Source organism: Pichia kudriavzevii, chromosome 1, assembly GCF_003054445.1.
Source record: "Pichia kudriavzevii chromosome 1, complete sequence".
Classification (NCBI taxonomy): Eukaryota; Fungi; Ascomycota; class Pichiomycetes; order Pichiales; family Pichiaceae; genus Pichia; species Pichia kudriavzevii.
Window position 1 is genome coordinate 857,510 of NC_042506.1, and position 27,578 is coordinate 885,087.

Genomic DNA, 27,578 nt, shown 5'->3' on the forward strand with positions numbered 1-27,578 from the left:
CACCGGGGGCTTATCAGGCATATTTACTATGACCATACTACATTATCATGCATATTATGCATAGAATCAGGTTAATTAAGTACATAAAAATGGACTGCGATTGTATGCAACAACATTAATTTTGTTTTACATGTGCATATAGTGTTCAAGGTCACGCTCCTTCTGCGCCTCTTCTGCAGCTCGTTCTTCATCTGTGGGTGGGAGTCCTTCATTCTCTAGGTCAATATTTCGAACATCTTCAAATGAGTGGCTTTTCTTGTGCATAACCTCTCTTCCATCAACTAGACCATGGAAGTTGATGTCATATTTATCTAAAGCTTTAAGTTCTTGAACTTTTTCACATTTTTCTCTCATTTTTTTCAACACTTTTGACATACGCCCCACTAAAGCCATTTTTTTCAATATACTGTCTCGAACAACGGGTGTAGTAGATTTACGTCGATCTTTGTCATGGGTATGGGAAACGTATTCTTCCTCTTCAGCTGCAATCGAAGAATCAATCGCTTTGAGAACTTCAATACTTCTCTTATCAAGTATAATTTCGCTTTTGTTTAACTCATCTTCTGTACAGATATTCAAAATAGCGGAGAGGATTTCAATAACTTTTTCAGCCACAAAGGGCAGGGACCATTCAAAGACATTCATTTGATCAGGAAGGAAATATGGAGCTGGTGATGTGTCGAACTGCTTAATATTGAAAGTTTCTCCGTTGTATACCAGAGCTGCACCCATGTTGGCATAGGTACCACAGTAATTTGGAGCTGAAAATATGGTGATTAAACTAGGGAATCCGCTGGATTCGACTGTCCTATAGATGCGATACCCCGAATCTTGTGGTTGATGTCCTCTAATAATACCCAAAAGTTTATTTGATTCGAGGAAGGATTGGACGGCTATGTATGTGTAAAAGACACTGCAATGTCTCTCGTTGTTGAATCGAAAGTAGTGTTCAATATCATCCTTGTGGATTGTTTCAGTGTCATAGTCATCTGTTGGATCGGACCACATTAGATCGCATAATAAACCTTCGCCAGGAATATCTACCTTGAATCTATCTATCTTATTTATATCTTCTAAATCCCATAAAGACATTGAAATACCTGCATGTACACAAAAAAATTGCTCATTTAAAATTGCACATAAAGGCAATGCCTTAAATGACTCCAATGATTTCTCGTAAAGTTCCTCACTGTAACGTTGAATGCATTCTCTTTTATATGTAAAGTACGAGGTCATCCTCTCGCTTTCATGATTACCTCTTAAAAGCCAAAATCTCTTTGGAAAATTGATTTTCATAGCATACAACAAGATTAAAACTTCAATCGAACGATCACCCCTATCAACATAATCACCAAGGAATAAATATTGTGTTTTACTTGGATCTCCGAACATCTCAAACATGCCAAGCATATCATAGTATTGCCCGTGGATATCTCCAACCACTACACTAGGGATATCCACTTTTAATAAATTTGGCTCCTTTCTCATAATTATAGTGGCGGCATCGATGATACGAAATATCTGTGAATAGGATAGTTTCCCCTCCCTTCTAAAGTGCCGCATAAGAAACCTATAGTCAGGAACACCATCGACGAACAGCTGTTCGTCTGTTGGGATTTCCAACGTAGGCATTTCTACTGTTTTGACAACTCTCTCCCTAGTATCAAACTTTCTACCATGTTCGTCAATGTAAGTGGTCCCAGAGAAAATCTCTTCTTCTGCATCCACAAAAACATCTCTAATTGAGAGTTTCTTTAACGCATTTTCAACCTGAACTTGTATTCCATCTTCACCGCTGGTCATAGTAACCAATCTGGCAGTTGGATTGTGCAACAACGTACAAACTGGTAAAAAAAAAGTTAACTCCACCGCACATTCAATTTGTGCATGTGACCTTTCTTTAATATCTAAATGAAAATCGGGAGAAGGAAAACAAAGGGAAAATACAATTAAGTCCCGCAAAATTCGCTGAGTTCTAAGCCTCCACAATTGTTTACTTGTTTACATGTCCTCTCTTGCTCTATGAGAAGAAATTGAAAATCGGTTTATTACACACTCTGCTAAGAAACCATACTGGCTAAACACGCACATAACATGCATAAATGTGTCACGGATATGGGGCACTGGTCAACCGAGATTAAAAACAAGGATTACTTCCTGGTAACACGCTCCCATAATTTCCTATACTTGTCGTCACTTTCTTTGATTTGTTCTTCTGTAGATTTTGGCATAGCTTCATTTCTTAAATCAGCCAAACGAACCCTCTCAAAATGGGATATCTTTTCATCGATTCCTTCACTTCCCTCAACCAATACACCCTTGGGTAAGCTTAAACCACCCGAATAGGCCCTAAGCTGCTCGACTTTTTCAGACTCTTGCCTTAGGAGATGAAACATTCTCGATAATCTGCCAATAGCTAAAATCTTCTTACGCAATGCGGCATTAGCCAATGTCTTGGCATCAGTTGTTTGTTCGTTTCCAACGAGAGCCTCAGAGGATGTTGAAACTGCGCTACTGCCGTGAGTTGCGTTAGTAGCATCTGCAACGGTAGCAGGACTTTGTTTTTCCTTAGGAATCTGAGACATCTTCCCCCTAAGCTTGCACTCTTGTTGAATTTTAAGTAGAGACTGTGTTAGTTCTTTGGATAATGGGGTTTCCATCTCCAGTTCCTCTTCAGTACAGATGTTTAACACACTGTATAGGATTTCACAGACCCGCTCTGCTACAAACGGTACCGACCACGTAAAGACGTTCATAAAGTTTGGCAAATGGTATGGCTCATTCTGTGCGCTAAATTGCCTGATGTTCATTGTGGTTACATCATATTTCAAAACCGCTGCTTTGTTGCCATATGTACCACAATAATTAGGAGCAGAAAATAGAGTGATGACAGATGGGAATTGTTGTGTTGGCGTCTTCTTGTACATTCTATACCCCTTATCTTGTGCCTGATGTGCACGGATGACACATAACAAGTTGTTTCTCTCAAGAAACGAGCAGACAGCATTGTAAGAGTACATGTAAGAACATCCACGTTCGTAATTCTCTTCAAAGTTCCTCACCTTCTTAGAGCCGTATTCCTCATCGTCGAACGAATTGGAAGGATCAGACCACATGAGATCACAAAATGCACCATGAGAGGGGAAATCCATTTGGAATCTATTTATTTCTTCAATATCTGAGATATATTTTATATCTTTGGAAATACCACCATGAACACAAAAGAATTGTTTGTTCATTATGGCTGCAATTGGCAATGTGCAGAAGGATTTCAGCGAAGCTTGGTAGACATCGATAGAGTACTTGACCAGGCACTCACTTTTAAACGTAAAATGTTGGGTCATTTGCTTGGACTCGTGATTGCCCCTAAGCATTGTGAATGTTTTTGGGTGATTGATTTTCATAGCATATAATAGGATTAGAACTTCCAATGAGTATGAACCTCTATCAACATAATCACCCAGAAATAAAAACGAAGTTGTGTCTGGATCTCCACAAATGTCGAACAGCTTGCACAAATCATAGAGTTGTCCGTGTATATCACCGCATACAGTCACAGGAGATGGTACATATAGCAAATTTGGTTCCTTCTCAAATATTTTCGTAGCCATGTGGATAATTCTCAGTGTTTGGTTTTGGGTTAGTTTCCCCTCCCTTTTAAAATGTTCTCTCAGGAACTTATAATCTGGCAAACCAGTAGGCTTTGGAAACAATTCTTCATCAGTGGGTATCTTATCAGTTGGTGGTGTGACCGACTTCACAATCCTTTCCCTTGTGTTAAATTTTTCACCATTATCGTCGATGTAAATGGTAGGATCCTGACTGTTGGTAACATCTCGATCCTTCATTTTCCGTAGTGCATTTTCAATCTTCACGGTGTTCTCATGGGCATTCAGCTTCTCCTTAGCTGTAAGGTCTCTAGAGGTCATCTTATGGGTTATACACTTCTTCAAAGCCTTGTATTATTTAAATTTCGAACTAAACCTACGCGTCAGTCTTAAGGTCAATGGTTTGGTAGTATCTATTTTAGAAAGAGTCTTGGAGTGGTTTTTTCTAGGACAAAAAAAGAAACAGAGTTCGCTCTGGAAATGGAAAATACCACACACAGTTTTTGAAGTAAGAGCCGCATATGCAAAAGAACCTCAAAAAGTTTTTATTTTTTAAATTTCTCTCAAGTTTCCTAATTTTTTTTTTTTTTTTTTTTAACAAATTTCAGATCTATCTAATCGAAGTTGAACAAAACCTTTACATTACAGCTGTTGCATATTGCTAGGAAACATAGAAACAGAATAGTATAAACATGCCGGAGATTTTACTGAATGACCCTGGAGCTTTGATTGCCGATGCTCCTAATAAAAACCTTCTCCCTTTTCCAACGGACAAACAAGATGCAAATTTTGAACTGGGAGTGTCAATGATAATCCATGGCTGGCACACCTTAACCACTGCAGTTGATAATCTATGGGGTGGTCCACAATCAGAAGAAAAGAGGGACTGGATATCTGGTGTTGTTGTCGACGAATTCACAAACAATTATGAAATCGATATTATTTATTTACACGAATTATTGTTGGGTATAATGGAAGATGAATTTTTCATTACTCTAGAGGATGGATCCACCGTTGAAATTGCCACTAAGATTGTAAAATGTTATAAGGAGTGCAAAGACAGCATTTTTGAAAATATCCAGGCAATGTACACGAAATGGGCCGCTAAACAACAGAATAAACAGAAAGTAATTGTCAGTGTTGGAGAGGATCCAGTAAATCCAGATATTTCTGATGACGAAGAAGGAACTACTGATGATCATAACGGTGATGACATGGACGTTGATGACGTTGAGTTGGTTCAAAGTCAACCTAAAGCAAAACAAGAGCCTGAAATCGACGATGATGGTTTCACGATTGTCAGAAGACGCTGATTCTACAGGTTTTAAAATGTCTATACAACGAGTATACGTATATATGTAATATAGAGATATCCTAACTAAATATCCCCCCATACTATCCGACCGGAGCTACTAACTAATGCTTGGTCGTCCAGATAGTGACTCATGGTTAAAATGTGATTTCAATGAGTGGTCACTTCCACGCCTGTCCACCAGACCCCTTCCACCTTGTCTCTTCCAAAATTCTTCTGTGAAAACAGAGCTGCCATTCCTCTGGTTCAGATGAGATGTGGTAGTACTATTTCTCTTCCAGGAAGAGTCACCTAAAACAGGTGAGAAAATAGCACCCAAGCCGGTAGAATAAAATATTTCACTCTTGTTGTTTAGCATAGTATAGTGATCCCTAAGTAGTTCAGGATTCACTTTAAACAATTGAATATGCGTACCTATCCAAACAGGATTCTCAAGAATATTGTCTCCATACGAGGTACTATTGTGTTGCTCGAGATTTTTATCATCAGAGTTGGATTCTAAAGACAGGGGAGAAGATTTGGGTAAAGAATTCTTATTACCAAACTTCCAACTTCCAAAGCCCCATGATGAACTGGCCCTTTTAATGACCGACAAGCCCGAGCTAATTTCTGCCAATAGTCCCTTCTCCTCATAGCAATTATAGTTAGCAAATATATCTCCCCAAATAACTGAAAGATACCAACCAAGAATATGATGGTTCCATTTAAGTTTTAATGGGGAGTAACTCATTTTGCTGCTATCATATATCTTAGATTTGGGTATATTATTCATTAGCCCTTCAAGATCCAACCTCATGAGTTTCTGGATCACATACGAAGCATTTCCCAGTTGGTTACCAGATAAATTACTAGTTTCTACTACAACAAGGCTATTCACCATTTTAGCAGATTCTCGTAACATACTTAAGGCTTCCTTCCCTGGCCACTTTTGACTGTATTTGGCATAATAACGCCTTTTGCCCTTAGATATAGATGTCATTCCTATGGGAAAGCCGGCTGAAAATCCCTCTCTATCTAGGTCTATTATCAATGAATCGCTTTGTTTCCGATTATGATCATTATTATCATCAGCACTCTTTTGAAGAGGTAAACTTCCATTGCTTTTGCAGAGGGGATCGATCGAATTCTCAAAAGCCCCATTACCTATTTTTGGAGACGCATTAGATATTGAAATTTGCGAAGTCTGTCTTGTTAGAGCAGGCATACTTCGTACAGAGGGTATACTGTCCAAAGTTGTTTGTGTGTTCTGTCTGCTTATAGGCGGAAAGTCTAAAGAATCTTTAGATTTCAAAGCGTCATATTTCTCAAGTTCTGTGGTATAATCAATATAATCCTCATTATCTTCATCATCATGAACCTGTTGATATAGTAATTTGCGAAATTGCATTTGTCTATTTTGTATTGCCATGTCGAACTCTTTCTTCTCATCAATCAATATCTGCCTGAACCGATCTTCTGATAGTCTAGTGAGATTGTTGGACAGCCTATTGAGCAGATTCGCATTTTTCGAGAACGTGTATAAAAGAATTACCGACTCAGTTGGATCTCGTGAAATCGCATGACAACATGCTCTAAGTAGTAGTGATAAATTCTCAGACTGGTTTTCATACTCTTTAGCCAAATTATCAAAGCTTGACATTTTTGCAATCAGTTGCATCACCAATGCTGATGCTGCATATGATACCTGGGTTGGGGGACATTTGGATAAATCTTTAACTGAAAATCTTCTATTCTGCGTTATCTCGAGATCTCCCTTTCTGCTATGTTCGAGCACCAATACATGTATACAAATTAGGTTGTACAACACTTGGCATAACTGCAAGCTATATTCAAAATCTTGCTTAGAGATAAGTAAATTGCAAATCTGCAGGATGAGATAATCTCTATATGAAGTGGGAAATGTGGGAGTCCTTGAAATATTAGGTAATGATTCATAAATATCGGGATCAAATGCTATGAGCAGCTTGTTAGCCATCCTAAACTCAGATGACAAATATAAAAGGTTGTAAACACATAATTTGAGATAGCGTTTGTATTTACCGTCATCTTTAAATTTTGTAATATAATACATTAACGCAATAAAATATTGTGCACCAGCAATTTCAGCAAAGTATACCCTAAATTTGGAGTTGCATTGATAGAACTCCAAGATGACAATCATTATTTCCTTACTGAATAAGTGAACTTCCCCACTACCTAATAGCTTTGAAGTCTTCATTAAAGAGGTAAATGTATTATTTTCATCATCTAATACAGGTCCTAACAGAGACCCAGTTAATGATCTAATTATAAAATTCATGTCTTTAGAAGTGTTGACTTTGTTGAGAAACATTCTCGTCCTATTTCGAGCAGTTTCATCTCTTGAAAGTATGCCGCTTCCAAACAAAAAATCAATATCATTCTTAGGCAACGAGTATGCTATCATCAACGTGAAAAGTTGTATTGCATTCGTCACCATTAGAATTCTTATTTTCTTGTGATTTTCATCAGGTACTTCTAGCCCATTGTTGTTTTTATGTTCTGGATCACTAAATTCATTAACTCTTGCCTTATCTCCGTTGGATTGTAAAGACCTTAGCAAAGTGTTAAGTAGGGAGAGACACAAAATGTAATATTTCCTACCATTTGTTGCAGAGACAAAATATGTTAGAAATCTGGATCCAACTTTGACAACACTTGAAGGTAAACAATACATATTTCGTGAAAACAAAACCAATAGAAATCTTACTATTTCAAGCCTGTTGGAATCATATTTTAGTTTAGGATCTTGATACAATCCCTTTGCTTCATATCCAGGTTCCCACACTGTTAGTTGGTTAAAATTGGCAAAGTTTGAGTTCTGATTTCTCTCTCTAGTATTCTCAACGGTAAATTCTGAAGTAAACAAGAGGTCAAGACACGAGTCAATCAGTTCCGATCCCACTGGTTTTTCGTGTCGTTCGGTATCTTGGTGAGTTATCCCGACAGTGTTGTCTAAGGCAACACCAGAGTCGGGACGAGGATGCACAGAACCATCTAAACCAGATACATCAGAATATGCCGTATCTGACGAGATATTCTCATGAAATGCACGATGTGATGAATAAAAGGGTGTACGGTATATTCTGTTCCAAAAGACATCGTTTTCAATAAATAAAAGACTGGGTTTTTCATATAAGAATGGAAGGATGACTGTCAGTAAGCGTATGCAATTAAGAAGCTCGATATAAGGAAAATTTGCTGATGGAAACTTCTTCAATTTTGTTAAGTAGATCAACCTATTGGTTATTGAATGTATCAGTTTTGTGAAGGCAGATCTGTGATTATCTCTGATGTATCTAATATCACAAGGTAAGAATACAGCCACAATATCATCAACAGATGTTGGAAGAGTCCAAAACTTCTGCCAATAGAGACTCACTTCATTTAAATCAGTTGCAACGTCAACAATCTTCGCAAGATGTGACTTTAATTTGAGTTTTACTTCTGGTGATCCCATCTTTATTGATTTGTAGGGTGTTTAGACAAACAAGGATTGGATATATTTCCTAAACTTTGAATGTTGTTGCCTCTCCGACAAACTCTCGCCTTTTTTTTTCTCAACTGCTTTACCAAAGAGAAGATGCTTTGAAGTTCTTTCTATGGAGACAAACAGAAACTCTCTCTCACTTTGATGGTGTTTATTCTTTTCCCCATCAAAATGGTAATGCGAAATACACTCGCTTTCCATTTTGGAGCAGTGCAGCGATATTTTCCATGCACATTGGGGTCTCTCATTAACTGATGTTAATTGGAGGTAACTATTTAGTGCGGGATTGTATTTTTATTCCTTGATCCAAAAGTCAACCTAGATTAAGATTTAAATGTTAAGAAATGATATAAAGCTATAAGAGCCCAAAGCCAAAATATTGTGAATGAAAATGCAAACCAAAAAGAAGTGAAAGAAAAGAAAAGAAAAGAAGAACTATAAACTAAACAAAAAAGAAACCAAGTGATTTAGTCGACTTAACATAGTCACACATGAGTGATTATGTTCTCCATAAAAAGTGATGATGTGCTGTTTAGAATTCATCGTTGAAGCTTAATGGCCCGTATCTTTGGACGTAATCTCCGACATCCAACTCCTTGCCTTCAACATTGGCAAACCCCCTCTTCAGACAACTTGGTTCGTTATGTGGTGTAACATTGTAGTATTTGTTGATGTTGTGCATATTATCTGTAATTGAGCTGTTAATTTCTTGCTCCCAACCTGCTAAAGAAGATGCGGTTGATCCATTGTAGTCCAACGCTGGAGGGGTGCTCCCATCAAGGTGTGAAGGAAGGGGGATTCTTCTGGTGTTGTTAATACTTTGCTGCTGTTCATAGTCGTTCATATAAGATGGCAGGCCGCAGGTACTAGAGTCCGGAACTTTGTAACCCATTGAAACACTCTGTCTGATTCTCATTCCAATGGTTTGAAGTCTTTCTGTGGTTTCGTCAGAAACAGAACTATCGCTCCCAGAGAACATGCTTCCCCTGTTTTGTCTTTTAATTTCTTGCATATTTGGATATTATAGTGTATTCGATAGTAAGCAAATGGATGTAGTGATCACAACAGAAGAAGAAGGAGTGGCCACTATCGGGGTAAGCTTTACTTACACACAAAAAAGAATCAAGAAGTGTAGCGAATTTCGGAAATTTACATTCCACCTAAGTTTACGGTTTGTAAAAAATTACAACTTATTCTGTCCATTGGTTTCCTTTATTTAGCTCTATACGAATGAGAGTATTAATTGTAATTGAGGAGATTCTTCTTGCTGGATTTGTTCATGGATTGACTCTGTCTGCTTATAGATTCGTCCATGTAGCTCACAGTACTTTCATCATCTCTGGCGGAAAACCTAGAATTTCCGGTCAGATGTGCGGCTGTTCTTTGAATAGCAAATACCGAACCGTGTCTTGACGCATGGTGGGATCCATGATGAGAGTGGTGAGATCCATGGTGAGAACTATGGTGGCTGGGAACCGAGGAATACCTCCTAGAGTTAGATCCGTGTATTGAGGAACTAGAGTTCATGAATGCAAACTTATTGAAACTAGAGTTGGAGTTGGAATTAAACGCTGATGAACTTTGGTTGTTCCTTTGTTTAGAATAGATGTTCGTGCTAGTCAAGGAACTCATAAGTTCGTTATAGTCTAATGTAGAGCTGACGTCTAACTGTAATTCTTCAATCTCCTCCTTGAAATTTTTAGAGAATAGCTCAACAAGTGAATCATGTTGTAACTTTAGTGAGCCAGGGATAATCAAACCATGGAATTTCAATAATCTGTTCATCGCCTTGATCAACTCATCGTAACACTCCTTCAATTTGTCACAATCGTCTGCATATTCTTCCTCACTTTCTCCAATATCAACTTTCGAGTCTTTTGAGAGAAATATTTTGAACTGGCTTGCACCACCATTAACAGGGGAATCAACTGTACCGGCTAAAATCCTACTCACACTGTTGAACATTGAACTTGAAGCAATTGAGCTCAACTTAATGTTATCCTTCAAATTTTGGCAGATGAGATACTCCAAGTTTACTAATTCGTCAGTCTTTAACATCAACGATTTAATTGCATTTTTAATAGGAGGAATTTTGACAACTGTTGTGAATTTGATTTCGGATCTGTTCATCAATGTAGGGAAAGTCATATAGGTTTGATATGTAATTTCCTCAGTCCATAAATTATGAATTCCTGTAGCACCAGGAAGCCTTCTAGTATTCATGAAAGTATTCAAGTTCTTGTTATCAATGTATTGTTTGGCCATAAACGACAACTTACCATTATAGCTCTCTTTCTTTGGACTGACAGTTTTGATGAATAAGAACTTACCAAATGGAATATCAACTAAGAGTTTATTAGCTTCATCTTCATTACTTATAATTCGAGAACCTGGGTATAGCCTATTCAATCTAGAATGAACGCTGGTTATATGTTCGTAGGGTAAACCTTCATAAATAAATTCTTTACTACGGATCGATTCCGGAAATCCAGATCCAATAAAAGAAATCTTGAAAAATGTAGATTCTAATCTATCAACGTTTTCTAACTGTCCGTAGAGTTTACCCAGCTCAGTGTGACAGAAGGATAACCCTGATAAATCAAAATTGAATTTAGTATATGCTTCTAACATCTCATTGTAGATATCGACAGCCTGTTCCAACTTGTTGCCTTTGACAAAATTGCTTGCAATAATCTTGAATAAATCCACCTTTCTTTTGAATGCCGTTTGGCTAGGTAATTTTGGTCTGTGACATTCTGGAAGATAAACATCAACATCCCATTCCCATGTATTGGCTAATAATTCTAAACTCAACGCTGCCTGAACATAATTTTTCTTTTCTAAGTAGTTTCCATACATATCACAAATAAAACCTTGGAATAGTTCAGGTCTATCCACATTCATCAAGAAACTGGAGATGCTTAGTCTATGGAATGCACGGTCATCATCAAATTCTTCGCCGTTTGGAACTTGATCTAACTGAACCAAAGAGGCAAGATAACGTGCAATTATTTTGGCAAACCTCACAACTTCAGAATAATCTTCATCTTCTTTGTCCATTTTTGTAGTGACTGTTTGAATACTGGTAACTAAATTTTCAATCTCCAACGATTTTGGTGAATAAGTCAAATCATTTTCAAATATACCATACAAGGATATGACCGCGTGTTTCTCAAATTCAAACAATGTGTCCTTCTCTATGAGTTCGTTAGCAATGATGGTCCAGTAAATCATTATGCCTACGCTTAAACACTCAGAATTTCTTTGTAAAATAAACAACATGAGTCTCTTTAATAATTCATAATCATTGAATGAAAGAACTGGTCCTTGATAGCCACCACACACTTCAATTCTGAATCGAGCTTTGTTGGCTTCGGACAGTGGCAAACCTAATGAATTCCATGCTGTACCTATCATTGGTGCAATTTTAGTTCTCAAATCCGTGGTTAGCTCTAGACACCCTTTTCTTGCAGTAGGTTCAAGATGCTCAAGGGCTACAGGCTTAGATGTGGAAGCCTTCAACATCAACCTGATGTAAAGGTTCCACAGAGATATGTTCTCACCATTTGGGGTGGGTAGGAAAGGTGTCACTAAGTCGATTAGAAGATACGAACCTTGCAAAGCAATAGACCGTAGTGATAACCAAGAGCTAGGATAAAAATTAGAAGATATCATCCTCTCTGTCATACGAAGGATTGAATTTAATGATTCGAAGCTGGTAATGTCAGGAACACCGAATTTGCATAATAGGTCAGAGTAAATGCCAAAATTAGGGTTATCTGTTTTGTAAAAGGTATCACGATAGTAGTCAAAAACTTTAGCGGTGTAAATAACAATAATTTCGAATTCAACTAGCAATTCCACCAAAGTGACATCAGTAACAATTGAATCCATAGTATGTTCAGTAAATGGAAAAGAGCTTTGGAACAAATAAGTGAATGTTCTCTTCTTTTTGAAAAAACCGTTCGAGGAACAATATTTTCTATACTTATCAAAACTTTCAGATAAGAAGGGTAACAATCTGATCAAAAGTATGTATAAGTGTTCGGAAGTATCAAGGTAAACTTTATCCTGACCAAAGGTGGCATTTACAAGTGATAAGTAAATGCCGAGTGCCAATCTAGAACATTCCATATCAATAGAATCATCACGGAATATACTCAGAATCATATCTAAAGCGGAGTTAATGAACAGTTCCACATCCTTTGGATCTCCTCTGTAATAATCAGGAGTATTTACTAGTCTGTTGATAAAAATAAGTTTGTTGATTAAGAAAGAGTGTTCTCTATTTCTTTTCTTGTTGATTAGAGCAGTCGCATTAGCATCTTCTAAAATACCCAAACCCTTTAGTTTATTTGCACCAGTCCATTCGATAACAAATTTAATGAGATCTCTAATTTCAAAATAAGGCCCAAAAATATCCAAATATAGTTCAAGTGTCTCTAAAATAAGTAATTGATCAGGCAAGACAATCTCTGCATTGGAAGATAGGAATCCATTAATGGAAGAAGCAAATAACAAAACCTGCGTCTTATACTCCTCATGGTTCCCAATACACTTCGATGCTAATTTGAGAATCAAATATGAAGTTCTGCATAATGCCCTACCGCTTGCATTCCATTCTTGTTTGAAATCACTAAAAATTTTAGAAACTGATGACATCAGTTTCTCACCCAACTTTGGTACAAATGATCCAAATTCATTCAACATATCCTCAAATAAGGAGACATATTCCCGGTTTCTTGCGATGGATACGTCCAGCAGATGAATGAGGGCTTCAAAAACTGCCTTTTTCAAATCTGGAAGATTGCTTGATGATGCCAAATCATACATACACAACAGTTCAAAGCAAAATTTGGAGAAGTGTCTGATCAATGCAGATAATTTGAGCCTTTTCAGTTTACCCAAAGCTTCGATAAACGTTATTTCGTTCTTCACTAGATCAGTTCCAAAAACACTTTTCCAGTTCAACACGGATTGGACAACATGATCCTGGTTAAAGGTTTTACCAACATACTCTAACATTATTTCTGCGGTAGCAATAACAGAATTGTTTACATTAAAATCCACAGAAGCTGGCGTCCGTGAGGTTATGCCGGTATCATAAATTTCACTTCCTGATCTCAAGAGGTATTTAGAGCAACCAACATAGTTCCCATCAACAAATAAATCAAAAATCAAGTAGTCCTTGCCACTGTTTATAGTGGTTGGTAGATTTCTAACAACAATCATCTCTTCAACAGACTCATCTGGAGAAACAGATAAAAACTTCCATGACGACAGTAGCTCTTCATTCTTACCTTTTGAAAAGCAAATATCAGGGGAGGAAGCTCTAATGTGAACGGTAATAAAATTGTTACTCTGTAGCTTCATGCCCTTATTAACAACCTTTGATAATTTCAAGATCAATTTTTCTACTTCTTCCTCTAATGGATTATACAATAACGACGGAACACCACTCCAAGCAACATTATTAAAATTACCATTGCCACCAGAGATTATACTCAATATGCTCTTATTATAATCTGATAATTTTAGTTCTTTGATACTTAAGATTAACTTTTCTGCTCTCGGATTGACTGCAACACCCTTACTCGATCCGCTGATGATACGATCAATCAATTCACCCCAACCATTGTTCACCAGCGTTAGAGATTTGGCCATCATTTGATTCATACCTGCAAAAAGTTTGACCTCCTGCTTCTGGCCATCCATGAAAGAAGAAAACAACTTGATTTGGAATCTGTGCGATTGTCCAGATACAAGATGACCTTTCTTATGTGAAAAAATACGTGAAATATCTGCAACACCTGCACTCAAACCTTTACGGATCACTTTCAAAGAAGAATTGTTATTTTCATTGATGTTGATATTCTCGGTCAGAATAGCAACAAGATAAATTTTTCCACCTTCTACTTCATTTGCAGGGATATTTGTAAATAATGCAGCAGCCAAATTGTCAATTTGTAATTTTTGGTCCGAGTTGATGCTAATACAAAAGGCTTCTGTAAGTCTCTTCTTCTGGTTCCTTAAATACATGTAGGCTTTCATACCCGCATAACCTTTTGGTAGAATGAATGACGATCCCACAACTTCCTTGAAGTCAACAACAATATTAGAAGGTGTGCTTTCGACAAATTTTGTGTTTTTTGGAGAAACAAAATTAACATGAGAAGATGAAATGTAATGGGGAGATAAGGAGCTCAACAATTGGTTTTGTGCAATTTTGCCCGGATTGACAATGCCGTTACTCTTTTCAGGGAATTGGTACAACTCCGCAGTTTTTTCATCTCTTGCAATAATGGACTCTTTACCATCAATATCAGACTTTGAGTGCTTGGATCTGTTAATTAGTCCCCCACCAGAAGCCGATAATTTCGCAAATTTACTCAGAAGTAATATAACCTTTTGTTTTGCTAATTCTGTTTCGTGTTTCGTTAGAAGATCATTTTGTAAATTCAATCTCAAATCATCCAACTCATAATAGATTTTGACTAACTTCTCAAAAAAATCAAACCGGTTTTTAGAATAAACTGCAAATAAAGTAGAAGAGATAGTCTTCAGAGTAAGCTTGATTTCATCTGATAAGTTGTTTGATACAATGGAATCACTCATTGGCAACTGAGGCCTCACTTGCCTCTTTGTTTTCGAGCTTGAAGTTGAGAATTCAGATTCGGTAAATGACAGAGAATCATCAAATTCATCAAACGATTCAAACATAGAGTTTTCCTGGCCGACGGTCATTTCAAGCTCCGAGTGAGAAAGAACTTTTGCACAATTGAGGGGAAAAATGCAAGTGTATACTTTATCTTCAGGAAGCTTTTTAATATCAACGGAAGCAGAGATAAAGTCAGCAGGTAAAGGTTGAATAACAACATAACCTCTTGCCCAAGTTAACTTTTCATTGACAGCCAAAGTTTCAAAAATGTAAACCTTGTCACCAGGGTAAAGGTTCCTTAAGTTTTTAGCTATATGTTTAGATACTGATTCTCCAATCTTTGGGTATTCAAGAGGCATAAAAGAAGTGATGATTTCTGCATGCAGTAATTTATCAGTTGCACACCATGGTGTATGTTCTTGCGCACTATTTTTCGACGAGCTAGACCCAGAAGGCTGCATGCCAATAGCCCTTCTGGCGTTCTCTAGTGACATCTTTATATCTAGAGCTGACTTTTACTGTTTGGTACAACCAGTGGTATGAATACCAAGGACCATAATGGACAGCATATATTTCGAAGAGACTGTTTTTTTCTTGATGTTGAGAGAATTTTGAGTGTGGGCATGAAATTTTACCCGCTGAGTTCAGAATAAATTATCAGACGTGGGTTTCCAATGAATATTAATAAATATTAGACTTTGTAGTTCTGTTTCTATATATAAAGTCAAGCAAATATTGTATTACGCAAGCAAGAACATGGGATACACTGATCACAACAAGTTTTTAATGTTTGGTGACTCAATCACGGAGTATGCTTTCAATCAGTTCCCACAAGGATGTGAACAGCCACAATATGCACTTGGTGCAGCGTTGCAGCAAGCTTACGTAAGGAAGCTCCAAGTCGTACAAAGAGGTTTCTCTGGATATACTTCTAGGGATGCTCTGCCATTGGCTAAATCTATTTTGAAAGCTGAGCATGATGACGTTCCAGAATCACAGAAAATCAAAATAGCATACTGTTTCTTCGGTACTAACGATGCACGTTTGAGAGGCACTTCAGATTGCAATGCTGAATCAATTCCATTAGATCTTTTCCTAGAGAACATGAAGAAAACAGTCAATGAATTTAGAACAAGAAACATTCCGCTGATCGTGATTACTCCAGGCTTGCACGATAGCAAGCTCTGGGATAGTACGCACCCAGAGGATCTTAAAACGGGTGATTATAGAACTAACGAAAGAAATAAGCTATACCAAGATAAGCTGAGAGAAGCTATTCCTGAAATTCCAATGGTAATGCTTTATGATGTTATGGCAGAATGGATGAGAACGAATAGTAAGCTAGGCTGGGATGACCTATCAGAGTTACTTTATGATGGTATCCATCTCTCAGGTGAAGGTTACAGGCTTTTATTCAACGAATTGATGTCAACTATTAAGAACTATTATCCCGAAGTTCACCCGGATAACCTAGAGTTCAAGTTCCCTGATTCCAAAACGTTGACTGAGGACACTTTCGCAAATATCGAGTAAAGCCCAGGATTTCGATTGAATATGTAGGTGCATATTTATACATTTTTAAGAAAAGACACTCAATCCCTTATATATCTGCTTGAGGACTTTTGCGTTGAGTCAAACATTTTCATAAAAATGTTCCACAAAATATAGCCACCCCAACTAACTGATAAACATGTAGAAAGAGATACAGCCCAGATAAACCCCACTCCAAAAAGGAAACACATTCCTGGCCACCAGTAGACCCACCATCTTATTCCCTTTAAAACATATTCTAACTTAGCATAAGCATTGACAACAAATACATCGTCAGTGTCCAACTCAACTAATAAGCTCGTATCATTGATGTCTTGGTATTTCAGCTGTCCCTCAAATAAGATAAAGCCGGTTGAGAACGTATGTATGTTGAAGTTATCAAATTCTCCAAAGGTTTCCATCAAGTCATATGTTTGTAGATATTTATTCTTATTAATGTTATTACTACTATGAAAATCAAATTCGCCCCTTTTGAAATCATCTCGTTTGGTAAACACATCTCTCAGGTTATTCCAAGAAAACAAGTATTGTAAACCTTCAGGAACCAATAATTGAATTGTCCATCGTGGCATTATATAGTCTAATAGCCCACTTATTTTTTTATTTATATTTTCATCTATGGAACTTAGAAATGGTACATTTTTAGCAAAAGATTTCCCAATTATTTCATTCCATGACTTATACTTTCGGTCTGCACGAAATATGGTTAGCTCGTTATTCTTTTCATTGATACTTTTAAAAGGCCAGACTTTTCTATTATCAAAGGATGTTGATTTCTTGAATTCTGGCATTGCAGAATTGTTTAATACACTCAACCTAATACCACCAATCTCATTCCCATTGGTCAGTTTCAAATATTTCATGTGGATAGTTAACACTTGCTCGATGTGTGTAAAAATATTTTTGTTTGCATCTTCCCATGGTTTTACCTGACTTATGGCAGATTCTGATAAATTGTACAGGGAAAAGGGCCCCGAATTATCAATATATTGAAATTGCAACTTCATAATCGGTGTTGATTGCGGAACCAACGTGCTTTGGAAATGTAAATATATAATCACCGAACTAGGTAATAGCACCAATAAAGCAGTTACCACACTGATAAATGTGTAAACCCATGACCTGAACAGGAACAGTGGGGCTGCAATCAACATTATCCACTATTTATGAGGCATTGTATTGACCTCATTGGTGTATGACTTGACTAACAAACTTCAAGGACAGGCAAATTAGCTGTGCGAAACTCTTCAACGAGCCCCGTTTAATTTTTCGATTCAAATGTTTATCCGATTTTTATGCTTATAAAATTTATGTAGGTTGTTATGTAAGTATGTGAAATGTGAAATGTGAATATGTAAATGTGAAAATGTGATAATGTAAATATGTAAATATGTAAATGTGTAGATATGTAAAAGTGTAAATATGTAAATGTGTCAATATAGATGTGGCTTTGTAAGCATGTACGTGCATACGTAAACTGGTATAATTAAGAGCAATCCAATGTGATTAAAATGCATTTACTTTATCAGTCCCTAATTCAGGTACTATGCTAGGTATTTGTTTTTTCAGATTCTCATAATCTGAGTTTGTTATTCTATAATTCCCTCCAAAATTAGTCTCCAACTTAATCTCTAATAGCGAAGACGAAGATTTGCTTAGTGCGGTATTGGATTCATGATCCCAACTATCGTTAGTTGTCGAATTTTCAAAATCTGCTTGAACTACCGATAAAATATTGTTACATTTCTCTTGCATAAAAGTTTCAAACCGTTTAACCTCTTCATTATATTCCAATATACCATTTGCTAAATACATTTGAGATGCTGGTGTATTTTTGATAACGTTCTTGATGCTATCGTTAATTCCATCATGATATATAATTGTCCCTGTTGAAAACGGATCATGTTTGTTATTGTTCAAATCAAATGAACCCAAACCCTCAAAATCATCGAATCCACCTTGTAAATCGATAATGTCATCATCACCAATCTCATCATCAATAAGGCTTTCTACTGATTCCATATCATGTTTTATCAAATAATCATTTTTCTTGGTGATCTTAACACGTGGTAACCTAGGTTCTTCATTAATGATAAGAATCTCATCGTTATCTCTAGAATACTTAAGGATAGCGTCCTTATCATTGATCTGGTTTAATTTACTCAAATATGATTTGATTTTTGAATCATTTCTCAATAGTTTGAATTCCCATAGTTCGTTGGCTATATCAGTGTTGTTTGTCCACTCAGGAGGTTTGGAATAATCAATCGAATGACTTTGATCATTTACTTCTAGAGTGGAATTTGCATCCACAGAATTCAGCTCAAGTGATGAAAAAGAAGAGGATACTGATGACATTGAAGAGTTTGATGCTATATTATTAGAGTTGGAAACTTCTTTTCTCTCCGTTCTATTACTTAAGCCTAAAAATTTAGATAATCCACCACTTGAATTATCATCTTTATATGAATTGGAAGAGGCGCTAGAAGTTTTCTTGAAGAGATTGCCCATCCATTTTTTCTTTGAAAGTTTATCTTTACCCAGTGAAGAGCTTGAAAATTTAGATTTGCTTGTAATTGATGCTTCACTTTTACTTTTAGATATTTTCGATTTTGATCTATTGTTAATGTAAGCAGAATCATCTAAAACTTCAAAAGGATAAAGCCTTGATTTTTTGTCCCTATTTCTATCATCGTTGCCCTCATGTTTGACTATCTGGAATTTCTTATTGAGTATTGGATCGGTAGGTTTGAATATAACGTTTTCTGTGGTATAGTAAGTACTCATCAATTTTGACAGAATCAGTACCTTAATTTTGCTCTCATCTTTGAAATCTTGCCTTTTAAAGTTTTCATGAACCAGTACTATATTTTCAATTGATGATAGGCCTAATATTTTCCAAATAAGTAATTTATTATAAATGTTTCTTACCAAAGGCATGTAATGCCCAAAAAAGCTAAACCAATGGTGATCGCTGACAAGATAATAGATCAAATTGAGCTTAATTGGCTCAGAGGGGGACAAGATCCACCGTCCATTGGCTGAAGTGAACACATGTGATGGTATGAGGTCCCAGATTTGATATAATGTAGATAATGCCTTTACTTGACAACTCAAATTGTCAGAATCTACCAAACGCACCAGAACGTCCAGCCAAAAAGTCCAATCTAAATAAGAAAAATTTTCTGCATTATTACTATCAGAGAAAGAAGATGGTGTTTCAATATGTTTGAGGAACTGTGTGAAAATATCCATTACCATATCAACCATTACGTTATCCAGCAAGCTTGTTTTAACGACAATCAGCTTGATTATATTTTCGAATGATTTTACCAAGCCCCCTTTCAAAAGTTTCTCGTATTCATTCCTTGGGTTAAAGATAGTGTCTCTAAAAACATTAAAACATTTCTCTATACTTGATTCCAATGATATTTTTGGTACAATAAGGATATTGTCGTTATATGTTGAAGAAGTTGAGGAGGTAGCTGATGTAGGAGTTGATAAATTGAAGTTTTTGAATTTATTGGGAGTATGAGAATTTTTGGCAATTGATTTACGAATTTGGTGATTGAATATTTCACTAATATGAGTCATGAAACACATAAAACCAGGAATACCGTATATGTGAAGCTCATCAATGATCAAAGACGGAAACGTTCTCAAATAAACTGATGAGTAAGATAAATAATTTCTGAAAAATGAACAAAATATTGATATACTGTCGTATGAGGACCATCTAGAGACCCAAATACCTTTTGTTTCCCTAATGCCATTGATTTTATCACGAGGTGGAGGGACTGAATTGATGAAATGGGATTCAATAATATAGTTAACATCTCTTGGGTGCGAGGTTGAAGTTATAAAATGCGTCAAATGAGAGGGAAATTGAGTTTTCAAGTCAGCCAATACCTGGTTGAATACAATTGAATATTCATTTTTAGGGTTTGATGTGAATGAATGATTAACGAATAAATTGAAGATTTTCTTATACTTGACAAGCTTAGTATTTAACAAAAAGGATAATCCCCGAGATATGTCATTCAAGTTGAAGAAGGCATAAGCAAACACTTTCCCAATAAATATGGACATTGAAACAGACAAGGATTTTGAGTTGATTTTCAAGTAAGCCAATTCGAAAGTTTTCATTAGTAAAGATTTATAACTATCATACATGTCTGAGAATTGAGAAGAATATGAGTGATTTATTTGAAACAAGAGCCAAATGTTATGAGAGAACAGCCTTGAGACAGATTCGTAATAGCAATTTCTATCTAGAGAGGAGACGGTTTGATAATCTAGGAAAACAATGTTGAGTAATTCTGTCCACCAATTCAACAAAGTCTTTGCTTCCAATAAAAGTAGTTCTGGATTAAGGTCGGATATTGAGGTCGATAGAAACTCGTGGAGATTGGAAAACGGGCTGATTGGATACCTCAATTGAGGCAACAAGTGCAAACGAAGAATGTTTGCCCTTGAGGTTGCAGCCGACGAAGACGATGCCGATGCTCCCGATGGTATTTTGATGCTGACGAACTTTGAAAGGTACTGATCCAAGGATTTGATGGTATCTTTCCTGAGATCTGCCGACTGAAAGGGTATATTATTGCCGCCATTGTTGATGTTATTGGTATTGCTGTTGGTATTGCTATTGGTATTGATATTCTCATTGTTATTCCCGTTGTTACTGTTAGTAATGGTGGAATTCCTATTCCCGTTTTTACGAATGGAGGGAGACTTTGAGAAAAAAAAGGAGTGCAAGGACGTATTCGGTGAATGGAGAGTATTAGAGCTATTTGCTGCAGCATTAGGTGCTGATAATGATAGACTGGACTGCGATTTCACTGACGACGATCTCGAATGGGAAGTGAGTGACTGTTTGGGGCTCCGGTGGGGGGTTTGTGCCCTGCGGGAGACGCTGTTGGGAAGCAGCATTGACTAGCGAGAGACTGGCGTTGGAATGATGCTCACAGGGAATGGCACAAGGTGGATGGGTGGGTATGGATATTGATGCCGTTGGGGGCAAAGACGTTGCGAGTAATAATGATTTACACAACATGATACTTAATATAGAATTTGTGTGTTTGTGTGTGTGTGTGTTTTTCTGTCAGTTTCTCCTTCTCCTTCTGGAACAATAAATTCTACAATGAGATTCATGTGATGATAAACAGGGGTAGGAAAAGGATAGGAAAAAAACGTGTTGGTGGTACATACCAAATGGGGAAAACACAAACGCAGCGACCGCCGCGTCGATTCCGCGACAGCAAAGGCAACTTTCCGGATTTTTCCCACTCGCGAATTTGGAAGCGCCTTTATATCGCGAAATTTCCTCGCTAACCGGCCCTCTTGTTAGTCGCCCCCAAGTGATTAATTAATTGATGGTGTATGCAATTTTAGTTCATCCACATAGGGGAATTATCCATTAATATCGTCAAGGTTGCTGCCACTTGCCACATTAGGAGCGTCCAGGTACACAGGTTCATACATAAGGGTTGGACAGAGACAGTCAAGACGTTGACACTGGCACTCATAGACATAGTTGCAGAGACACTTGTATTTCTCAAACACCCAAACACACAAACACACTTATAGACATAATAATACACACACATCCATAAATATTATATATATTTATATATATACAGGAGACGCTATCTTTATTAAGTTTCCCTCAACTTGACTTTTGCATATAATGGACACACAACTAGGAAACCACCCTTCCGCCATGGCAGTACACCACCAGCAGCACACCCAGAACTCGTCTGAACCAATCAACATATCCTTTTCAAGGAACAACTCAATATACCACAACAACCCAAAGTTGAGGAGAGAAAGTATAGCCCAATCCCAGGGAATAGGAGGAGTGTCATGGGGATCGGTTGGCATTGGCTCGTGGCTCAAGGACGAGGTGTTTATGCTTCAGCACCAGCATCAGTATCAAAACCCGAACTTAAATTTGAATCAAAGTCAAACTCAGAATCAAAGCCAAACCCAAACCCAAAATCACAACTACCAGCAACATCAAAATCAACATCTCGCTCATAATAACAGCAGCAACAACCTCATCAACATCAATAGTGCGGCCCCACATTCCAGCAATCATCAATTCAGACATGGCTCTATCAACCTCTATAATGGGAATTTTAACAACAGTAATGCCATGGATTTAAGAAATGATAGTATCATGATGGTTTCGGATTCGATACCTAATTCTTCGTATTTGGCAGATTTGGAAGCAAATTACTGCAAAGACTATTCTTGTTGTGGTCAACTTCTACCCACTTTGCATGATTTATTGAAACATTATGAGGAAATGCACATTGGAAACGATTTTTCCAGCAATAATTTCCAACAAGATGGGAATTTCCAATCGAATGACTTGAATAATGGATTGCAACCTCAGCTGAATTTAAATACAGGAACTAATGGCAATTTACCGCATCATAGTAACGCATTGTCAAATGATTCAAATTCAAGAGTTAGAAATAATAATTCAATAGGAGCTGTATCGACTAATGAGGTATTTTTGAACAATCATTTGAATACCAAACAAAATTTCAATAACAATAATAAGAAATTCAACATGAGTTCCAAACCCGACAAAATATCGAGTTTCAACTTGAATTTAACTTATGATCATCATGGGGATAATCTTCAGAGCAATGATTTACATAAAACTCTGTCAAACTTTGAATTTGATAATGGTATCAATGCAAACAATGGAAAACACGATGAAATGAACTTTGACTTTCCAAACAATAGCGCTAATAATATTTTCCAAAATGACTCCCTAGTGAAAGATTTGGAAAATCAAGCTAAAATGTTTCATCAGCAAGTACAGCAGCAGCAGCAGCAACAACAACGCCTTCAACAATTACACACTCACCAGCAACGTCATAACCAACAACAGCAGAGTAACAACAATCAGTTCAATGATAATTCAACTACAGGAGGTGGCAATCATAATAGCATTCCAATTAACAATACAAACAGTCATCTACTGAACGATTTAATAAATAATGGTAATGGTGGTAGTGTAATAAGCTCGCCAAGTTTAAAAAACCACGATAGTCTTAATATTGATCTCGATCATGATACCCAATTTCAAATGGATGTTGATGATGATATCTCTATGAGTATCGATAGTAATACCCCGGGCATCCATCAATCTATCAATGCTAATATCAATAGCACCTCTAATACTGTCAATTCCAACTCGCACCATGATGTTTGCATTGCTGATCCTGCTAGGCGATTATATGCGATCGAACAACGTGAAGAACGTCCTTTCCAATGTCCCGTTATAGGGTGTGATAAGACTTACAAGAATCAAAACGGTCTTAAATATCATCGTCTACACGGTCATCAAAACCAAAAATTGCGTGAGAATCCAGATGGCACCTTCTCTGTGATCAATCCCGATTCAAATTCCCCATATCCTCACGGAATGGCATTTGAGAAAGATAAACCGTACAGGTGTGAAGTGTGTGGCAAGCGATACAAGAACTTGAATGGTTTGAAATATCATAGAGCACATACCACACACTAGTGTTATTCTAATTTGCTAAGCCCCTCCTCTTCCATTTACAGTTTTATACTCAAACTTTCATTTACTATTACACATATTCCTCCCTCTTGTCCCTCCCATCTTTTTCCTCCCATCTTTTCCCTTCCATCTTTTCCCTTCCATCTTTTCCCTTCCATCTTTTCCCTTCCATCTTCCATCTTTTCATCCTACCATCACATTATCCTCTTTTTCTAAAAATTAATTTCCATCACGCTAAAGGTGGAACGCATTGATTTCTTTTTTTACTAATTTAATTTATCTTATCCTTTATATTTAGAAGACAATTAATACATCATGTTATGTTGCAAGGTACTGGCGTGAAATTTGAAAAAGAAGCTTAAGCTTTGAAGAAAAAAAAGAAAAAATACACAAGCGTGCACTGACAAGCCGCATCGCCCTCATTTCAAACTAAAGGACAAGGCCATTATTGTTAGACAATTTGCCATCCCTATATGTGCTACTTCTTCCTTCCTCCTTGCCTAACTTTCGCCAATTAACAACAAACATGGCATTCCAATACGTACTAACCTTCACACTTTTGGTAGTAGAAATGGCTCTCTTTGCGCTAATTTCATTCCCTCTGCCATCCAAATTCCGTCGTCCCTTGTTACAAACGCTATCAACGCCCTTCAATTCACCCCAAGTTCAAATGGTTTTGAGATGCGTGTTTGTCTTCATTGGTATTATGTTTGCAGACTCGGTCAATAGGACTATGAAGGTGGGAAACGAATTGGCTGGTGATTTGGTCACTGGTGGTGTCACAAGAGCTGAAATTCAGTCGAGAAAGTTCTATTCCCAGAGAAACATGTACCTCTGTGGATTTACCTTATTTTTGTCTCTCATTTTGAACAGAACCTATAAGATGGTGTTCGCTTTACTTGCAATGAAAGAAAAGGAAAGTAAGTTGATGAATGAAAGTAAGGTTGATGAAAAACTACACGAGGAAAATGAAAAATTAAGGTTAAAGATCAAAGAGTTGGAAAAAGAAAAGGAAAACTTACTCAAGAAGTCCAAGGCATTGTCTGATGAATATTAAGATCCGGAGACACGTTTATAGTCTAAGTATATATAGGTTCCCTATATAATTGTCCTTTAATTTCTAGGCGTCTCATATGCATTACTTTTATGTTTTGGAATAAATGTGAAATTTTCGTTGGCTTTACCAAGGAACATTTCAGAGATCTTAATCCAGTCTTTATAATCACTTGATCCCAAGAGTGTCTCCAACTCATTACGTCCTCTCCATTTAGGTGGTCTCTGGTTTAATTTAGGAGGTAATTTCTCCAATATACCCACTGGAATGTATCTGTAGGTAAAGGAAAGGAATTCACAGAGATATCTTCTAGCTGTGTTGACACCAAAGTCATCGGAACCCCAATGTTGCAACGCAAATCTAGAGTAGTTTTCTATAATTCTCAGTCTCTCACTTGCCGACTTATCCAAGTACTGACGTGCTTCTATTTCCTCGAAAATCCATGGTTTAATCAACGCACCTCTGGCAACCATAACAGTATCAATGCCTTCTCTACCGACATGCTCATAGTAATCTTCATAGGTATAACAATCGCCATTACCAATTAAATAAACAGGGTTTGGTCTATCAGATACGTCCTTCTTTTCCTCGTATTGTTCATTATACGCCTTGACAATTTTACCAACTTGTTCAATGTAGTCCCAGTTAGCTTCCTTTGTATATCTTTGTTGTCTCGATCTACCATGGACGGTTATTGCACCAATGTCACCAGCATCCAATAACTTGGAAACGATCTCAGTTGCTACAGGTTTATTATCTTTGACCCCCATTCTCATCTTGACAGTAATTGGTATATCACCAGAGGAGTCATTCATCACCTTCAATAAGTTCTTCATTCTATTACTACTCAACATCAACGCAGAGCCTTCTCCCTTTTTAAATAATAGATCAATCGGACATCCACAATTTAGATTGATTTCACTGACATTAGAGGCAAATCTATAAATGACTTCAGCAGATTTTGCTGCTTGCCATGGTTTTGAAGCTGCAATTTGTGCACCAAAGCCAGGATACTCTGATTTATGAGCCTTAAGTAATGCCCACTCACTGTTTTGTCCAGTAATTAAAGAGTTGGCCAGAGCCATTTCAGAAAATGTAATATCTGCTCCCAATGTTTTCATTAGTCTTCTGTATGGTAAATTTCCAACTGTTGTCAATGGCGAAACAACCTTCTTATTTTTATAATCTAGTTTCTTCTTTTCGCCCGCTTTGATTTTGGCTTCATTATAGGCAGCCTCTAATTCCTTCCTCTTCTCAACATCGAATCTCTCTAGTCTTTCCTTGTCATACATCTCCAAGGCAACTTCACTTACTGGGAAATCAAACTTCTTTTTGTATAGCATTCTCTTGTCATCTAAAGAAATAAAATTGACTTCGCCCTTGTTTTCGTCTCTAACGTAACCTTCCTCGTACGTCAATTTTTTGGTATCTTTATCAAAATGGGAATATAGCCATCTACATCTGATTCCTTGTGGACAATAACCTAGTTCCTCTTTGACAGGACAAGGTCCTTCAAAACACTCCTCCTTCTGTGCTAGATATGCGTCTACATCGTGGCACCAGTTGCATTCGCTACCTTTAAGGCATGGCTTACCTGCCTCTGGGTCGATAATAGAAGGACAAACTTTCAAATCTTCCTTAGTCTGAACCAACTTTCTAGCTTTGTTTTGTCCACGATTCTTATTCTTACCCTTACCCTTGCCCTGGCCTTTTTGATCTCTGGAATCACCCAACTGCTCACTTGTCGGAGCTGCTTCTGCGGCATCATCGTCAATTGCATTATCGTTCGTGTAAGAGATTATAAATTCCGTTTTAATTGGGGCAACACCATTTGCAAAATGGTCAACTTTACTCTTTTTTGGCTCGGACTCGACACTCTCCTCAATTGGACGTTTCCCTGACTCAAGCTCAGACATGCTTTGTTTATCACCAAATTTTTGAAGTTGAATATGATCACTACGAGTAGTATAATATAGGACATCCAAGCTGAAATTTGCAAAAATCAATATCAGAACTGACAAAAAAAATTATAGTCACTGAGAATAGAACTAAAAAAAAAAAAAAATAGCATTTCCCAATGCGGCAACAAGAGCACGTGACCGAGTGCGCTTAACTTGCCTCTTTTTGAAGAGTAGTGTACCGGATAAAAATGCCTGATTAGGAAGGTCCAGCCAAGGAAGTTTCCAACGCCAAAGCCATAGATATAAAATTTCATATCATAAAATCAACAAACCCATAGCTCTAACGCATCTTCATTGCAAACTCTTTATAGTCTGCATACTATTTTACTCCGATTCTGATTTTTTTTTCTCTTTTAACTTTCAAGTTGTTGTTTGCCAATACT

At 37.1% G+C, this 27,578-nt stretch overlaps 12 protein-coding genes across 12 annotated transcripts; 4 read left to right on the forward strand and 8 right to left on the reverse strand.

Moving 5' to 3' along the window:
- Positions 1-126: 126 nt before the first annotated feature.
- C5L36_0A03830 (uncharacterized protein) lies at positions 127-1,803 on the reverse strand (the record flags this gene model as incomplete). Its single annotated transcript, XM_029463400.1, has 1 exon — positions 127-1,803. The coding sequence occupies one exon, from the start codon at positions 1,801-1,803 to the stop codon at positions 127-129; it is 1,677 nt and encodes a 558-aa protein (XP_029319260.1).
- A 347-nt stretch (positions 1,804-2,150) lies between these two features.
- Positions 2,151-3,929, reverse strand: C5L36_0A03840 (uncharacterized protein; the record flags this gene model as incomplete). The annotated part of the gene is made up of 1 exon (XM_029463401.1): positions 2,151-3,929. One exon carries the CDS (start codon positions 3,927-3,929, stop codon positions 2,151-2,153), a length of 1,779 nt encoding a protein of 592 aa, XP_029319261.1.
- A 371-nt stretch (positions 3,930-4,300) lies between these two features.
- On the forward strand, positions 4,301-4,921 carry C5L36_0A03850 (uncharacterized protein; the record flags this gene model as incomplete). The annotated part of the gene is made up of 1 exon (XM_029463402.1): positions 4,301-4,921. One exon carries the CDS (start codon positions 4,301-4,303, stop codon positions 4,919-4,921), a length of 621 nt encoding a protein of 206 aa, XP_029319262.1.
- A 99-nt stretch (positions 4,922-5,020) lies between these two features.
- Positions 5,021-8,398, reverse strand: C5L36_0A03860 (uncharacterized protein; the record flags this gene model as incomplete). The annotated part of the gene is made up of 1 exon (XM_029463403.1): positions 5,021-8,398. One exon carries the CDS (start codon positions 8,396-8,398, stop codon positions 5,021-5,023), a length of 3,378 nt encoding a protein of 1,125 aa, XP_029319263.1.
- A 562-nt stretch (positions 8,399-8,960) lies between these two features.
- Positions 8,961-9,440, reverse strand: C5L36_0A03870 (uncharacterized protein; the record flags this gene model as incomplete). Its single annotated transcript, XM_029463404.1, has 1 exon — positions 8,961-9,440. The coding sequence occupies one exon, from the start codon at positions 9,438-9,440 to the stop codon at positions 8,961-8,963; it is 480 nt and encodes a 159-aa protein (XP_029319264.1).
- A 227-nt stretch (positions 9,441-9,667) lies between these two features.
- Positions 9,668-15,580, reverse strand: C5L36_0A03880 (uncharacterized protein; the record flags this gene model as incomplete). The annotated part of the gene is made up of 1 exon (XM_029463405.1): positions 9,668-15,580. One exon carries the CDS (start codon positions 15,578-15,580, stop codon positions 9,668-9,670), a length of 5,913 nt encoding a protein of 1,970 aa, XP_029319265.1.
- A 262-nt stretch (positions 15,581-15,842) lies between these two features.
- C5L36_0A03890 (uncharacterized protein) lies at positions 15,843-16,619 on the forward strand (the record flags this gene model as incomplete). The annotated part of the gene is made up of 1 exon (XM_029463406.1): positions 15,843-16,619. The coding sequence occupies one exon, from the start codon at positions 15,843-15,845 to the stop codon at positions 16,617-16,619; it is 777 nt and encodes a 258-aa protein (XP_029319266.1).
- A 59-nt stretch (positions 16,620-16,678) lies between these two features.
- Positions 16,679-17,791, reverse strand: C5L36_0A03900 (uncharacterized protein; the record flags this gene model as incomplete). Its single annotated transcript, XM_029463407.1, has 1 exon — positions 16,679-17,791. One exon carries the CDS (start codon positions 17,789-17,791, stop codon positions 16,679-16,681), a length of 1,113 nt encoding a protein of 370 aa, XP_029319267.1.
- Positions 17,792-18,143: 352 nt separating this feature from the next.
- Positions 18,144-21,569, reverse strand: C5L36_0A03910 (uncharacterized protein; the record flags this gene model as incomplete). The annotated part of the gene is made up of 1 exon (XM_029463408.1): positions 18,144-21,569. One exon carries the CDS (start codon positions 21,567-21,569, stop codon positions 18,144-18,146), a length of 3,426 nt encoding a protein of 1,141 aa, XP_029319268.1.
- A 757-nt stretch (positions 21,570-22,326) lies between these two features.
- On the forward strand, positions 22,327-24,183 carry C5L36_0A03920 (uncharacterized protein; the record flags this gene model as incomplete). Its single annotated transcript, XM_029463409.1, has 1 exon — positions 22,327-24,183. One exon carries the CDS (start codon positions 22,327-22,329, stop codon positions 24,181-24,183), a length of 1,857 nt encoding a protein of 618 aa, XP_029319269.1.
- A 523-nt stretch (positions 24,184-24,706) lies between these two features.
- Positions 24,707-25,237, forward strand: C5L36_0A03930 (uncharacterized protein; the record flags this gene model as incomplete). Its single annotated transcript, XM_029463410.1, has 1 exon — positions 24,707-25,237. The coding sequence occupies one exon, from the start codon at positions 24,707-24,709 to the stop codon at positions 25,235-25,237; it is 531 nt and encodes a 176-aa protein (XP_029319270.1).
- A 56-nt stretch (positions 25,238-25,293) lies between these two features.
- Positions 25,294-27,150, reverse strand: C5L36_0A03940 (uncharacterized protein; the record flags this gene model as incomplete). Its single annotated transcript, XM_029463411.1, has 1 exon — positions 25,294-27,150. The coding sequence occupies one exon, from the start codon at positions 27,148-27,150 to the stop codon at positions 25,294-25,296; it is 1,857 nt and encodes a 618-aa protein (XP_029319271.1).
- Between the last annotated feature and the right edge of the window lie 428 nt (positions 27,151-27,578).